This window comes from Callithrix jacchus, chromosome X (genome assembly GCF_049354715.1).
Source record: "Callithrix jacchus isolate 240 chromosome X, calJac240_pri, whole genome shotgun sequence".
Lineage (NCBI taxonomy): Eukaryota > Metazoa > Chordata > Mammalia > Primates > Cebidae > Callithrix > Callithrix jacchus.
Genome location: NC_133524.1, coordinates 50,579,676 through 50,597,217, shown reverse-complemented (window position 1 = coordinate 50,597,217; position 17,542 = coordinate 50,579,676). Strand labels below are relative to the sequence as shown.

General features: G+C 42.1%; 1 protein-coding gene across 5 annotated transcripts in view; it reads right to left on the bottom strand.

Moving 5' to 3' along the window:
* The window catches only part of CCNB3 (cyclin B3), a 91,121-nt gene that overhangs the window by 61,754 nt on the left and 11,825 nt on the right, over positions 1-17,542 (bottom strand). The window contains exons 1-2 of one of the 5 annotated variants that reach the window (XM_054250901.2): positions 8,435-9,653; positions 3,044-3,106 (exon numbers count right to left, since the gene is read on the bottom strand). In XM_054250901.2, coding sequence (XP_054106876.2) covers positions 3,044-3,106; positions 8,435-8,470 — 99 coding nt within the window. In that variant the 5' untranslated portion in view covers positions 8,471-9,653. Of the gene's footprint in view, positions 1-3,043; positions 3,107-6,668; positions 7,070-7,555; positions 7,921-8,434; positions 9,654-17,542 lie in introns of those variants that run through there. The other 4 variants (XM_035288756.3, XM_035288755.3, XM_035288753.3 and 1 more) reach the window with 4 other exon arrangements.

The window sequence follows — 17,542 nt, the reverse complement described above, 5'->3', positions numbered from 1 at the left end:
CAGAATCTCAAAGTAACTGGGGATGCATGTAATAAACTCCAATAAACTACAACAAAAGGAAATTTTGGCACTCAGGGCTGTTTATTAAGTCCCTAAAGGTGACAGTCACTGATAATGGGGTAGGTCTATCAGGAGACAAGATGACCTTCAGTTTAACTCACAAAATGAGCAAAATATAGCTCAGTAAAGCTCATTTTCCCTCTTATTTCTCTCATATTTATGGTTATCCTATCCAAGTGAACCACTACCACCCCTACTACTTCTAGTCATTCCTTTAATATAGATGCTTTCAGATAAATAAGGTCAATAATTTAACAAACATCTGTCTCTTAAGTTAAGTAGCTTTTAAAACAGCGGTCCCCAACCCTTTTGGCACCAGGGACCAGTTTCATGCAAGACAAATTTTCCACAGACAGTGGGGTGGGCTGGTTTCAGGATGATCAAGCACATTACATTTATTGTGTACTTTTATTATTACATTGTAATATATAATGAAATAATTATACAACTTGCCATAATGTAGAATCAGTGGGAGCCCTGAGCTTGTTTTCCTGCAACTAGACAGTCAGATCTGGGGAAATGGGAGACAGTGACAGATCATAAGGCATTCGATTCTCAAAAGGAGCACACAACCTAGATCCCTCACATGCGCAGTTCACAATAGGGTTCATGCTCCTATGAGAATCTAATGTCTCTGCTGATCTGACAGGAGGTAGAGCTCAGGAAGTAATATGAACGACGGGGAGTGGCTATAAATACAAATGAAGCTTTGCTCACTCACTGCTCACCGCCTGCTGTGCAATTGGGCTCCTAACAGGCCACAGACTAGTACTGGTCCTCTGTGGCCCAGGAGTTGGGGACCTGTTTTAAAAGACATTACCAGTAAGGATAATAGCACACATATCGAGATACTGCTCCAGGATCAGCTCTTTACTAGCTGTTGACCTTGGACAAGTTACTTAATCTCTGAGCCTCAATTTTCTTATCAGTAAAACTAGGTAACTTGCCTTATAGTCCTTCAGGATTAAATAAAAGAATACATGTTTTTTAAAAGTTTGTATGAACTGTAAATTGGAAGAGAGAGTATTTAAAAGAATGTAGTCTGATATGATTGTAAACCTCACAAAGAAAATTTTGTATTAAAAAAATATTTAGTAATCCAGATTAATCTCAGATTGTTAGTGTACATAAGGGAGGGGTGGAGAACGGAAGGAGGATGAATATTTTGGAGCAAAAGGGGCTTTCTTTCCACATATTCTGTATCTATGCATGCCTTATCCCATTCCCAAATGAATAAGACCATCTCTGTAGGGTTAGAGATTAAGGCAAATCATACTATAGGAGTCTTCTACCCTCTAACAGCTTTATGTGGTAAAAGTCTTCTAAGTCTCAAATTGCCCTTTTAAAATTCTCAGAACAAACCTGTCCTACCTATATCAGAGAGTCGTTATAATGTGAAGCAGGACACCGGGATCAGACCATTTGCTGTGTTCTCCAGCTATACCATTAATAGTTAAAACATGGCACAGTGAGTTATCAGAATTGGATTCATGACACAATAAACCAATCCAGCACACAGAGCAATCTTTAAAAAGCTGAGAAGAATTACTTTCATTTTCTAGTTGATTTGGCCAAAACATAAGTAAACTATTAGTCTTTCATCTGGTTCATGATAAATAATCCTACCAGAAATTAGCCAAAAATGAAATATTATTTTGTCACAAATTAACTAAGAAATAAACTGTTATCCAACTTATTTAATATTACTGGTAGAAATAATTGACCTAAAATAAAATTACAGCTGAAAGTGAACTCAATAAAACTTAGACTTGCAAAATGTACTCAGACAAAGTTGGTTTGGTAAAAACAACTGCCACTAAAGAAAAGTTACAATGACAGAACACCAATCAGAAAATTTAATGTTGACAAAAGTCTGATCAATGTATCAAATCCTTTTATGTGTGTGTGGTTTGGTTTTTTTTTGTTTTTTTGTTTTTTGAGACAGAGTCTTGCTCTGATCGCCCAGGCTGGAGTACAATGGCACGATCTCAGCTCATTGCAACCTCTGCCTCCCGGGTTCAAGTGATTTTCCTACCTCAACCTCCCGAGTAGCTGGGATTACAGGCATCCACTGCCACGCCTGGCTAACTTTTGTATTTTCAGTAGAGACAGGGTTTTGCCCTGTTGGCCAGGCTGGTCTCAAACTCCTGACCTCATGATCGGCCTCCCAAAGTGCTGGGATTACAGGCATGAGCCACCGTGCCCGGCCAATGTATCAAATCTTTCTTGAAAAATGTACATGGAAAAAAATGTGGCACCTCTGTGAAAATCATTTTAGTAAAACAAAAATAAACATCATTAAAAAATGTTTATCAGAGAAAAACCAATCAAGGATATTAAATTCACCTAATGATGTTTTGCTCCAGAAATACTCTCTTGATGCCAATTCATCAGTGCTAGTATAATTCTGATTAAAATATGTATGATGATGAACACAGAATATCAGGTTAGAATGTCAAACTATCAATAAAGTCAAAAAAACAGAGTCAAAATATACCCATTCTTCAAACTTAATAGCTATAAAAAGCATAATAATATTTGTGCTGAGGTAACCTTCATACTCTCCCCAGAATATACCAAACAGCCTTTCAGCAAGGTGCTTGGAGCTTCTCAGAGAAAGTAAGAATATGGACATGATTATTAAGGAGGACTGAGTGCTGTTCAGTCTTGAGGGTTATGGAGGGTGACCTTCATTTGAGCCCTGCATTTTTTGAGAAATAAGAGTCCATACTTTCTCCCCAAGTTCTAATTTGTGGCATTCTCCAACTACGAGGGCTGTCACCCCTCCCCACTTTCTCAGGTTAAACCAGACATATTTCAAAAGATTCACAGGTGAGGATAGGTACTGAGCCAATGACAGGAAGAGACTATCAAATATATTGTTGGGAAAGACAGCTTGCTATGCTGGGCAGTTTTGCTGGACTGAGATTTCTTAGGCTCAGGTTTGGAGCTCTGGGGTAGTAGTGGCAGTAGCATCTCTTACAGATTCAACCACGTCTTGTCCAAGGCAGGGTTGGTCCTCTTCTGCAAGGTCCAAGGTCCCCTTCTGCAATCAGAAAGGGACTCTTTAACACCATTCACCAGAAACACCACAAAATTATCTGAAAATTCTTGAGAAAACCCAGTCTATCTATAACATCCAGAGGAGAAAACAGACTTTGATGTTGGGAAGATCTGAATTCAAATCTTGGTTTTATCGCAATTAACCTCAGGCAAGTGACTGACTTAAAATCTCTGGGCTTCAGCTACTTCATCTGTAAAATGGAGATAAGTATACCTACCTCTGCAGCATGTTGTTCAAATTAAATGAGATACTTTATGTAAAAAGCCAAGCACAGTGCCTACCATCCTCTGTGAACACTGGGATGTTGTCTAGTCCCTAGTTTAGGCCTAGCAACACTGGGGACTAATTACATAGGAGTTTTGCATTGAAAACAATGAATAACATGACAGATCATATAGTATGGAGGCGAGCTGGTAGAGCTAATGTTCTTTTAACAGCTAATGTTCTTTTAACCCCCATCTGTGGGGTCCTGGCAATAGCAATTATGACCCCACAGAGAAAACAAAAGAATAACTGCACACACATGTATTCATGATAGGCCAGGCAGCATTCAAAGGCTGCATTCAATCAAAAGAAACTGTAATCCAGTTCCAGACACCTGGAAGGAAAAAAAAATTCCAAGGATGCCATTATAGCAAGAGAAACTAACTTACTGAAAAATCACTTGACATAAGAACTTGATCTTGGATTTCCCAGCCTCCAGAGCTGTGAAAACGAAATGCTACCCAGTCCGTGGCACTTTATTATAGCAGCACAAACTAAGTACTATAAAAACATAATGGAAAGTCAGTGAACTTGCTGGGGACAAGGGCTCGAGAAGGCTTCACAGAGGAAGTAACATTTGATCAGGACTTAAAATGACAACCAGGTCCCCAAGGTGACTTGGAGGCTTCCAGCCCCCCCCCCAAAAAAAAAGCCTGCCCCCAGGCAGACACATGAACATATGGAGTTCAGGGATGTCCTAGTTGTCTGGAGTATGGAGCATAAATAACATGTTGGGCGGGGGTTAGAATGAGGCTAAAAAGCTAGGCCGGAGCCAGGCTGGTAAGAAAAGGAAACAGAAAAGACTGCAGCTTGAGGGGAAAGTTTAAGAAAGGAGAAAGACCGATTTGGGTTTCACTTTCAATGGAGAAGGACCAAACATTTTGTAGGTGAGGAAATGCCAGTATAGGTATTCACATATGTTACCTCAGTTGATTCTCACAACAAAACTATGAGGCTAAGCAGGGCAGGTACAATTTTCTCTATTTTATAGTCTCAGATGAATTAAGTAACTTACTACCCAGGACAAACTATTAAGGGGCATAGATTGCTCAGCTTTTCCCAGAGCAATTTCTAAAATACCATGAAGTCTCTTTGATCATACTCAAAAACATTCCAAAACAGTGAAAGGCCATAGTGTGAGGAGGTAAAATGAGCACAGGTCTTGGAGTCAGAGTAACTGGACTTCTAGGCCAGCCAACTTAGCATTTCTGAGCCTCAGTTTCCTTATTTGCAAAACAGCTATAACACCACTTACTTGCAGAGGACTTGTGTGGCAAATGCAAATTTACATGTACGAAACCTGACACATGGCAGGCATTTAATAAATGCTGTCTTACTCCCGTCTTATTCTATCAAATCCAAACCTATACTCCATCTCATCCCTCAAAACTCAGCCAAGCAGCAATAAAGCTAAATTGGGTGCACCCACCCTTAACTGCACTGTATTAAAATCACTTACTCCACTATTATTATTTATGCCTCATACAGTTTTTTTTTATGGATGACCAAAGACTCACACTCTGAAACCTTTACCTTTTAAAAGGAAAAAGAAATATGGAGTCCATAGGCTAGAAAACTCTCAGCTGATGACATACAGGTTAACTAAATCTCAGAGAAAATAAGGTTATTAAATGATAGTCATATGCCTCATTTATTATCCTGAACACTAATCACTTGCATTGAGAGACCGACACACTGACTTCGGTAAACTAATTTTCCTGGGGGGTAGGAAGAGGAGGAGAGGGGATTGACACGATCAAAAAGATCCTTTCGTAAAAGGACACTCTCTGAGGAACACTCTCAACTTCTGCCACCTACAGAACCCTGAGCCTTGGGCAAGAAAATTAGAAACCTTTCCCCTTTTCAGACTTTCCATGTCCCCTACGTACACACTGGTAAGTGTTGCAGACCCCATTGGGCCTCCTAGGACTGGTGCTGAAACCAACACAGGGGCAGCAAGGCTAAGCTGATCAAACAGTCTACAGGAAGTAGTAGCAACTTCATTTTTTATATAAAGAAAGGTTACAGACAGCAAGGCTCTGGGGAGAGAACATAGTATTGTGTCAATAAAACAGCACTGGGCTGGGAAGTATGCCTAAGGTCTAGTTCTGGCCCTGCTCTTAGCTGTCTGGGTGATACTGGGCAAGTCCCTTTCCCTCTCTGGGCCCCAGTTTTCCTACCCAATAAAACAAGGCAGTGTAACTAGAGCCTCCTCGCTATTCATTGTGGTCAATGGACAAGCAACATTAGCATCACCTGGAAATTTGGTAGTAATTTAAAACCTCAGACCCCAAACTAGAACTATCAAATCAAAATCTGCAAATTAACAATAACCCCAGATGATTTCTATGTATGTTAAGGTTTAAGAGCCAATGTTTTAGGGTCCCTTCTACCTCTGATCTTCTATGATTGTAAGTGGAACACAGCAGAGGATGGTGAGAAAGCCAAAGCTGAAGGAGGTTGCAGGTGGGACTAGAAAAGAGCCAGTGAAGATAAAGGGTTAACAATAGAGTGAAGACACCTGTCTCCATCGTCCCTTCATATCCTTCAAACTGTATCTCAAAAGACATCCATCCTGTAAGAAGCATTCTATAACTTAAATATGTCTGATCCCTCTGCAGACGCAATTAATCCTGCACACTTACTTGTGAAAAGACGTTTTGTAAAAGGATTGTGACTCAGGTGCGTGTGCTATTGCTCCATCTAAAAGCTGGGACTCAGTCTCATTTGCTTTGCTATCTCATTCTTTTTTTTTTTTTTTTTTTTTTTGAGACGGAGTTTCACTCTTATTACCCAGGCTGGAGTGCAATGGCACGATCTCGGCTCACCGCAACCTCCGCCTCCTGGGTTCAGGCAATTCTCCTGCCTCAGCCTCCTGAGTAGCTGGGATTACAGGCACAGGCCGCCGTGCCCAGCTAATTTTTGTTTTTTTTCTTAGTAGAGATGGGGTTTCACCATGTTGACCAGGATGGTCTCGATCTCTTGACCTCGTGATCCACCCGCCTCGGCCTCCCAAAGTGCTGGGATTACAGGCTTGAGCCACCGCGCCCAGCCGCCCTCTCATTCTTTAACAAACACTCCCCTTCCCCCTGCCCAACCTTGTACAGGGCTCACTCCACAGACTGCTGATTGACAGGAGAACGAAACAAAGTTTCCTCACTGGAAGGCCACGCATCCCAGCAAGAAAATACAGCATGGAGCTGGAGTTACGCCCAATGGCCCACCGGCAGGCAACAGAGCCAGACACTCGAGCGGGCAGTACTTGCCCAAATATACCTACCTCACACTGAGATTGGGGACAGACAGGAAAAACCATGAACGCACCCCGACCAGGAGAGGCCAGGGAAATGAATGGAGCTCTTTACTGTAGTGACCCACGTCCGTCTGTACCTGGCTCCTGCGCCCCTCCTCCAGCTCAGTTGGGCTTTTGAAACCTACAGCCTTCAGGAAGTGCAGTCGATTGGCCAGCAGAAGACCAATCAACGTGCATAGCTGCGATATACAAAACCCTAACAGGAAGGGGTGGAGCTGGGTATTTTAAAATCGGCTGCCCCTCTAAAGGACTTGGCACTCTGGTGTTGTTTCTAGTATAATCGGTTGGGCCAGGCTGGGCTGACATACGGGAGCATCAGGTTTCTCTCTTTTTTTTTTTTTGAGACGGAGTTTCGCTCTTATTACCCAGGCTGGAGTGCAATGGCACGATCTCGGCTCACCGCAACCTCCACCTCCTGGGTTCAGGCAATTCTCCTGCCTCAGCCTCCTGAGTAGCTGGGATTACAGGCACAGGCCGCCGTGTCCAGCTAATTTTTGGTATTTTTTTTTTAGTAGAGATGGGGTTTCACCATGTTGAACAGGATGGTCTCGATCTCTTGACCTCGTGATCCACCCGCCTCGGCCTCCCAAAGTGCTGGGATTACAGGCTTGAGCCACCGCGCCCAGCCGCCCTCTCATTCTTTAACAAACACTCCCCTTCCCCCTGCCCAACCTTGTTCAGGGCTCACTCCACAGACTGCTGATTGACAGGAGAACGAAACAAAGTTTCCTCACTGGAAAGCCACGCATCCCAGCAAGAGAATACAGCATGGAGCTGGAGTTACGCCCAATGGCCCACCGGCAGGCAACAGAGCCAGACACTCGAGCGGGCAGTACTTGCCCAAATATACCTACCTCACACTGAGATTGGGGACAGACAGGAAAGACCACGGACGCACCCCGACCAGGAGAGGCCAGGGAAATGAATGGAGCTCTTTACTGTAGTGACCCACGTCCGTCTGAACCTGGCTCCTGCGCCCCTCCTCCAGCTCAGTTTGGCTTTTGAAACCTACAGCCATCAGGAAGTGCAGTCGATTGGCCAGCAGAAGACCAATCAACGTGCATAGCTGCGATATACAAAACCCTAACAGGAAGGGGTGGAGCTGGGTATTTTAAAATCGGCTGCCCCTCTAAAGGACTTGGCACCTGGTGTTGTTTCTAGTATAATCGGTTGGGCCAGGCTGGGCTGACATACGGGAGCATCAGGTCTCTCTCTCTTTTTTTTTTTTTTTTTTTTTTTTTGAGACGGAGTTTTGCTCTTATTACCCAGGCTGGAGTGCAATGCCAAGATCTCGGCTCACCGCAACCTCCGCCTCCTGGGTTCAGGCAATTCTCCTGCCTCAGCCTCCTGAGTAGCTGGGATTACAGGCACAGGCCGCCGTGTCCAGCTAATTTTTGGTATTTTTTTTAGTAGAGATGGGGTTTCACCATGTTGACCAGGATGGTGATCCACCCGCCTCGGCCTCCCAAAGTGCTGGGATTACAGGCTTGAGCCACCACACCCAGCCGCCATCTCATTCGTTAACAAACACTCCCCTTCCCCCTGCCCAACCTTGTTCAGGGCTCACTCCACAGACTGCTGATTGACAGGAGAACGAAACAAAGTTTCCTCACTGGAAGGCCACGCATCCCAGCAAGAGAATACAGCATGGAGCTGGAGTTATGCCCAATGGCCCACCGGCAGGCAACAGAGCCAGACACTCGAGCGGGCAGTACTTGCCCAAATATACCTACCTCACACTGAGATTGGGGACAGGCAGGAAAGACCATGGACGCACCCCGACCAGGAGAGGCCAGGGAAATGAATGGAGCTCTTTACTGTAGTGACCCACGTCCATCTGAACCTGGCTCCTGCACCCCTCCTCCAGCTCAGTTGGGCTTTTGAAACCTACAGCCTTCAGGAAGTGCAGTGGATTGGCCAGCAGAAGACCAATCAACGTGCATAGCTGCGATATACAAAACCCTAACAGGAAGGGGTGGAGCTGGGTATTTTAAAATCGGCTGCCCCTCTAAAGGACTTGGCACTCTGGTGTTGTTTCTAGTATAATCGGTTGGGCCAGGCTGGGCTGACATACGGGAGCATCAGGTCTCTCTTTTTTTTTTTTTTTTTTTGAGACAGAGTTTCGCTCTTATTACCCAGGCTGGAGTGCAATGGCACAATCTCGGCTCACCGCAACCTCCGCCTCCTGGGTTCAGGCAATTCTCCTGCCTCAGCCTCCTGAGTAGCTGGGATTACAGGCACAGGCCGCCGTGTCCAGCTAATTTTTGGTATTTTTTTTTTAGTAGAGATGGGGTTTCACCATGTTGAACAGGATGGTCTCGATCTCTTGACCTCGTGATCCACCCGCCTCGGCCTCCCAAAGTGCTGGGATTACAGGCTTGAGCCACCGCGCCCAGCCGCCCTCTCATTCTTTAACAAACACTCCCCTTCCCCCTGCCCAACCTTGTTCAGGGCTCACTCCACAGACTGCTGATTGACAGGAGAACGAAACAAAGTTTCCTCACTGGAAAGCCACGCATCCCAGCAAGAGAATACAGCATGGAGCTGGAGTTACGCCCAATGGCCCACCGGCAGGCAACAGAGCCAGACACTCGAGCGGGCAGTACTTGCCCAAATATACCTACCTCACACTGAGATTGGGGACAGACAGGAAAGACCACGGACGCACCCCGACCAGGAGAGGCCAGGGAAATGAATGGAGCTCTTTACTGTAGTGACCCACGTCCGTCTGAACCTGGCTCCTGCGCCCCTCCTCCAGCTCAGTTTGGCTTTTGAAACCTACAGCCATCAGGAAGTGCAGTCGATTGGCCAGCAGAAGACCAATCAACGTGCATAGCTGCGATATACAAAACCCTAACAGGAAGGGGTGGAGCTGGGTATTTTAAAATCGGCTGCCCCTCTAAAGGACTTGGCACCTGGTGTTGTTTCTAGTATAATCGGTTGGGCCAGGCTGGGCTGACATACGGGAGCATCAGGTCTCTCTCTCTTTTTTTTTTTTTTTTTTTTTTTTGAGACGGAGTTTTGCTCTTATTACCCAGGCTGGAGTGCAATGCCAAGATCTCGGCTCACCGCAACCTCCGCCTCCTGGGTTCAGGCAATTCTCCTGCCTCAGCCTCCTGAGTAGCTGGGATTACAGGCACAGGCCGCCGTGTCCAGCTAATTTTTGGTATTTTTTTTAGTAGAGATGGGGTTTCACCATGTTGACCAGGATGGTGATCCACCCGCCTCGGCCTCCCAAAGTGCTGGGATTACAGGCTTGAGCCACCACACCCAGCCGCCATCTCATTCGTTAACAAACACTCCCCTTCCCCCTGCCCAACCTTGTTCAGGGCTCACTCCACAGACTGCTGATTGACAGGAGAACGAAACAAAGTTTCCTCACTGGAAAGCCACGCATCCCAGCAAGAGAATACAGCATGGAGCTGGAGTTACGCCCAATGGCCCACCGGCAGGCAACAGAGCCAGACACTCGAGCGGGCAGTACTTGCCCAAATATACCTACCTCACACTGAGATTGGGGACAGACAGGAAAAACCATGAACACACCCCGACCAGGAGAGGCCAGGGAAATGAATGGAGCTCTTTACTGTAGTGACCCACGTCCATCTGAACCTGGCTCCTGCGCCCCTCCTCCAGCTCAGTTTGGCTTTTGAAACCGACAGCCTTCAGGAAGTGCAGTCGATTGGCCAGCAGAAGACCAATCAACGTGCATAACTGCGATATGCAAAACCCTAACAGGAAGGGGTGGAGCTGGGTATTTTAGAATCGGCTGCTGCCTCTAAAGGACTTGGCACTCTGGTGTTGTTTCTAGTATAATCGGTTGGGCCAGGCTGGGCTGACATATGGGAGCATCAGGTCTCTCTCTTTTTTTTTTTTTTTTTTGAGACGGAGTTTCGCTCTTGTTACCCAGGCTGGAGTGCAATGGCACGATCTCGGCTCACCGCAACCTCCGCCTCCTGGGTTCAGGCAATTCTCCTGCCTCAGCCTCCTGAGTAGCTGGGATTACAGGCATACGCCACCATGCCCAGCTAATTTTTTGTATTTTTAGTAGAGACGGGGTTTTGCCATGTTGACCGGGGTGGTCTTGATCTCTTGACCTCGTGATTCACCCGCCTCAGCCTCCCAAAGTGCTGGGATTACAGGCGTGAGCCACCGCGCTTGGCCAGGTCTCTTTAAAGATATGTTTTTGGCCAGGCTCACTCCTGTACTCCCAGCTCTTTGGGAGAGCTAGTTGGGATGGCCCGCTTGAGCCCAGGAGTTGGAGATGAGCCTGGGCAACATGGCAAAACCCCGCCTCTATGAAAGATACAAAAATTAGTCGGGGTGTAGTGGCAAGTGCCTATAGTCCCAGCTGCTTGGAAGGCTGAGGTGGGAGGATCGATTGAGTCCAGGAGGCAGAGATTGCAGTCAGCAATGATTGTGCCACTACACTCCAGCCTAGGTGACAGAGGGAGACCCTGTCTTAATAAAATAGAAAATGCATTTTCATTTAAATAACCTTGCCAGAGGATGGGAAGAGCAGAGAGACTATGTAATGCAGGTACAGGCCTATTAAAACATTAATATTAATAACCACTTACAGAGTCAAGCGCTAACTCCTGTAGGCTTTACAAATAGCCTTGTGAAGGAAGGAAGGCAGAAGTTACTGACCCTAGTTTATGAATGAGCACCCAAAGTGCAGAGAGCTAATAGGTATGTTAATTCAGCATGTGCTACTTGCTATAACATTTTTTATTACTTTAAATCCTGTCCAAAAACCAGATACTTTTATTATTGCCATTTTACAGATGACAAAATTGTAGTTTGCTAATATCTCAGTATCAGGAAGCTACTTCATGGCAAAGTAGGAACTACAACCCAGATGTTCTCATTCATTTCATTCATACATTAGTTCAATTGTTTAACAAATATTTACTGATCACTGCTTTGTGCCAGGAACTAGAAGACCATATATATACACATACATACATACATACATATATATATATGGCATTGACAAAAGACTTGAAGAATTTATAACTCTGCCCTGTCCTCTGAGGAGGCAAAGAGAAATAGAGATGCCAGGAATAAAAGCTAGAACTTCTACATATACAGCAGGCACTCTACCACTGAACTACATCCTTACCTTTATTATTAGCCCATTCTCCTTTTAGTATCCCATAGCCTCCATATTAAAGGTAAAATATTCATATGATCCCAGGCCCTCTTCTCTTTTTAATCTCCCTAAGTTATCTCATCCAGATACATGACTTTAAATATCATCTAAAAGTTGGCCCTAAATTCCAGATTCATTAATCCAAATTACTATTCTACATCTCCACTTGGATGTCTAACAGACATTCAATATGTTCACAATAGAACTCTGAATTGTCAAGCCCCTCCCCAAACCTGATCCTTCTCTCGGTATCCCTCATTTCAGAAATTGACACCACATCAAACCTGTTATTGAAGCCAGAAAGCTGGGTATCGTCTTTGAGTCTTTTTTCCATCACCTTTGTTGATTTGAACTCAAAATATATCTATATCCATCAACTTATCTCCATCTCCACTGCCACCTTGGCTCTCATTTGGCTCACTGTCAAGAGCCTCAAAGCTGTTTTTCGCCTTTCCAAAGTTTAGCTTTCTCTGATACAAATACAACACAACAACAAGAGCAATCTTTTTTTTTTTTTTTTTTTTTTTTGAGACGGAGTTTCGCTCTTGTTTACCCAGGCTGGAGTGCAATGGCGCGATCTCGGCTCACCGCAACCTCCACCCCCTGGGTTCAGGCAATTCTCCTGCCTCAGCCTCCTGAGTAGCTGGGATTACAGGCACGCGCCACCGTGCCCAGCTAATTTTTTGTATTTTTAGTAGAGACGGGGTTTCACCATGCTGACCAGTATGGTCTCAATCTCTTGACCTCGTGATCCACCCGCCTCGGCCTCCCAAAGTGCTGGAATTACAGGCGTGAGCCACACAAGAGCAATCTTTTAAAAAAAGAAAAATGGTATTGTGTCCTTCCCTTCTTCAGTAATTTCCCACAGAATCTAAATTAAAAACCCTAACTACCTACCATGGCCTATAAGGTCCTGCCTACCCCATCAACCTCATTTCATAAACTGCATTTCGCACTCCCTGCATTCCAACCATAATAGACTTCTTTAGAATATTTGAATTTACCAAACTCTCTCTATCTGATATTTTTGCTCAAGATGTTCCTGCTGCCTGGAACATTCTTCCCTCTGTTCTTAAAATTGCAAGATTTTTTCTCAAGGATCAAGTCTCAGCTTAAATGTCCCCTCTTCAGAGAGGCCTTCCCTGCCCATGTTAGATAAGGAAGATTTTTCTCCCATTCTATTATACTCAGCCCCTTGACATTTTAGAGAGTAAATATTGCTATTTGTAACTTTTGATTTCTCAAGAATGCAAGGTTCATAATGAGTAGGACCATACATGTTGTACTCTAACTCCAGAGATTAGCATTAACAAAAGCTCATGTTTATCAGTTATTTACTATATGTTCAAAACTGTTCTAGCATTTACAAAAATCCTGTAAGATATTAATATACTCATTTGCAGATGAGGATCCTGAGAAATGGAAAAGTTTAGTAACTTGTCCAAGGTCACATGGCTAGTAAGTGATCAGATTGGAATTTAAACACAAGCAGTCTGATTCCAGAGAACAAACATAACAATTACCCCATATCTGCCTCCTTGATAGATAACTGAAAAACATTTGTTAACTAAATAAATGAGTATCTTCTTGTAAGGGTCATCATTTTAGACAAGGATCCCACTGGGAAGCACTATAAAGGAAATATAGCCTTAACACAAGTCACCATAAGTCTTTAGTCATGACAGGAAAAGGTTTATCCACCAAAACAACAGCAACACAAAAATCACAAAACCTCACTTCTCCTATTTTTTCCTAGCTCTTCACATCAACAACAACAACAAAAAAAAAACTTATCGAGTAAAAGTTGTGGTTTTTCCAAAATTTTTTAAATGTATTTTCTCTTAGCCGGCATAGCTCCAGTTGACTTAAACTTTTCTTTGGGTACCATCCAGAGAAGACCTAGAGAAAAGAGAAGACAGCCCTTCGACTCCACAATTTGTCAATATTTCCCTCCTCCCAGGTATAAAACTTCTCATAAACTCTCCTTTCTCTTCCCTGTACCTCTGTATTAAAGCCTAATATGAAAGATCTGTTATCATCTACCTTAATTTAACATGAAAATATATTACAGATGGATCCAAGATTTGAACTTAAAATGGAACCATAAAAATACAAGTCAAGCTATAAAAAAATATTTTTCTAATCTTGCAGAAGGAAAAAAACTTTCAAAACAGAGAAACGTTTTAGTAGCTAAAAATCTTTAAAATCTTAAAATTTCTGTTTGGCAAGACAAACAGCAAAACAAGGTTTAAAAAATCTAACAACAAACTGTCAAAAACATTGATAACACAAATGACAAAAGAATACTTTCCAAAATGTACAGTGAGAACTCTACAATAGATAAAATAGATAAACTTCCCATCAAAAAGTCAGCAAGAAAATGAACAATTAGAAAAGAATTACAAATGACCAATAAACATGAAAATGTTAGATTTCACTAAAAAATAAATGCTGATTAAAATAACAATAGATTATCTTTGTTCAGGACATTGACAAAAGTTAACATATTGATAATAACTTCTGTTGGTGAGGGGATAGGTAAACAGCTATTTGTATTCACTGTCAATGGAAATAAAAACTGCCATAAACTTTGGGAAGGTTATTTGAAAATATCTGTTGAATCAAATGTTTGAACCCATTTACCCAGAGATTCTACTTCTAGTAATCTTTCCTACAAAAATACTTAGCCCCAGAAATAAGGCTGAAAATTTCCTCAATCTGGGAGACATATAAATCTAGACTGAAGATGCTAAGCAAATCCTAAACAGGATAAACATAAAGAAATGAACACAATAAACATATCATAAAACTTCTGAAAATTAACAACTAAGAAAAAAATCCTTGAAAGCAGCAAGAGGGGAATGAGATATTTCTAATAGAAGTTAAAATTTCTGAATAACAGTAGATTTCTCATTAGAAACTGTGCAGACCAGAGGGAGGTGACACAATGTTTTCCAAGAACTGAAAGAAAACAGCTCTAAACACACAATTCTATATCCAGGGAAAATATCCTTCAAGAGTGAGTGAAAGGAAAATCAAGATATTCTCAGATGAAGGAAACAAGAGAATCTGTTGCCAGTAAATCTACCCCAAAAGAATAAAAATTCACATTTTGTTTAAAAAGGTGTCAAAGAAAGTATCTTAAAACATTAGGAAGAAAGAACAATACAAAGAACAAAGTCTGGGTCAATTCAACAGACTTTCCTTCTCAGATACGTTTGAAAGTTATGCCAAAAATTATAACATTGTCTGATGTGGTTCTCAGTGTAGGTATAGAAAATATTAAAAAGAGTAATATCAAAAAATGAAAGCGTATAAAGAGATGTAAAGGAAGGAAAGAAAGGTTTTTATATTTCTCTCAACCTGAGAAATAACTCCAGTAGAATGTGAAAAGACATACACACACACTAATACCCAGAGCAACCACTATGAAGGCCATATAAAGATAGAAACTTAAAACCAATGTAGACAGCTAGCAGTCTACAGAAATCAGAAAATGGACCCCCTACCTGACACCTTACACTAAAATTAACTCCAGATGGATTAAAGACTTAAACATAAGACCTAACACCATAAAAACCCTAGAAGAAAACCTAAGCAAAACCATTCAGGACATAGGCATAGGCAAGGACTTCATGACTAAAACACCAAAAGCATTGGCAACAGAAGCCAAAATAGACAAAGAGGACCTAATTAAACTCCAAAGCTTCTGCACAGCAAAAAAAAACAATCATTAGAGTGAACTGATAACCAACAGAACGGGAAAAAATTTTGCAATCTACCCATCTGACAAAGGGCTAATATCCAGAATCTACAAAGAACTAAAAGATTTACAAGAAAAAAACAAACCAGCCCATCCAAAAGTGGGAGAAGGATATGAACAGACACTTTTCAAAAGAAGACATATATGAGACCAACAAACATAAGAAAAAATGTTCATCATCACTGATTATTAGAGAAATGCAAATCAAAACCACATTGAGATATCATCTCACGCCAGTTAGAATGGCAATCATTAAAAAATCTGGAGACAACAGATGCTAGAGAGGATGTGGAAAAATAGGAACACTTTTATACTGTTGGTGGAAGTGTAAATTAGTTCAACCATTGTGGAAGAGAGTGTGGCGCTTCCTCAAGGACCTAGAAATAGAAATCCCATTTGACCCAGCAATCCCATTACTGGGTATATACCCAAAGGATTATAAATCATTCTATTATAAAGACACATGCACACATTTGTTCATAGCAGCACTGTTTACAATAGCAAAGACGTGGAACCAACCCAAATGACCATCAGTTATAGACTGGATAAAGAAAATGTGGCACATATACACCATGGAATACTATGCAGCCATAAAAAAATGATGAGCTTGTGTCCTTTGTAGGGACATGGATGAATCTGGAAACCATCATTGTCAGCAAACTCACACAAGAACAGAAAATCAAACACTGCATGTTCTCATTCATAGGTGGGTGCTGAACAATGAGAACACATGGACACAGGGAGGGGAGCATCACACACTGGGGTCCCTTGGGGGGGCCAAGGGAGGGACAGTGAGGGAGTGGGGAGGTCAGGGAGGGATAACATGGGGAGAAATGCCAGCTGTAGGTGACGGGGGGATGGAGTCAGCAAACCACATTGCCATGTGTGTACCTATGCAACAATCCTGCATGATCTGCACATGTACCCCAAAACCTAAAGTACAATTAAAAAAAGAGAGAGACAAAGAAAAGTCCAATGTAGACACATCCAAATGGAATTCTAATGAATGTTCAAATAACTGACTGCAAGGCAGGACAAAGAACAAAGAAAACATAAAAAATGAAAACTAGAAGGAATAACCAGAAAACAAAAAATAAAAATGGCAGACTTAAGGCATGACCTATCAATAATGATATTAAATGTAAATAAATTAAGTAAAGCAACTAAAAGCAGGTATTGGCAAAGTGAATTTTAAAAAGCACATCCCAATGATAAGCTGTCAACAAGAAAACCCCTTTCAAATATAATGATATAAACAAGCGGAAATTAAAAAGTGGAAAAAGATATATCACGCATTATTAATTTTAAAGAAACAGGAGTGGTTATATCAATATCGGTTAAAGTAATATCAGGGCAAAGTAAATTACCAGAGGCAGAGAAAAAACATTACATAATAATAAAAGGGTCAATCCACTGAGAAGATACAGCAATCCCAAATGTGTATGCACCAACCAACCAAAATGCAAAATACATGAATTAAAGACTGACAGAACTGAAAGGAGAAATAGACAAATCCATATTTACAGTTGGAGACTTCAACATCCCTATCACAATAATTGATTTTTAAAAACAAGCTAGATAAAAAATCAGCAAGGATATAGAATTCAACAACAGCAACAAACACTAATTGAATCTAATTGACATTTATAGAACACCTCTTTCTGAAAAAAACAACAAAATAGACATTCATTTCAAGTGCCCATGGACCTTAATAGATGACACTTCAATTGTAAAAGAAATCTCAGCAAATAAAAAAGAATCAAAGTCATAACACAGTATGTTCTCTGACCACAATGGGATAAAACTAAAAATCAGTGACAAGAATAGCAGAAAAATATCCAAAGACTTGGAAACTGAAATACATACATCATGGATCAAAGATGAAGTTTTAATCCAAATTTTAAAATACACTGAACTGAAAGA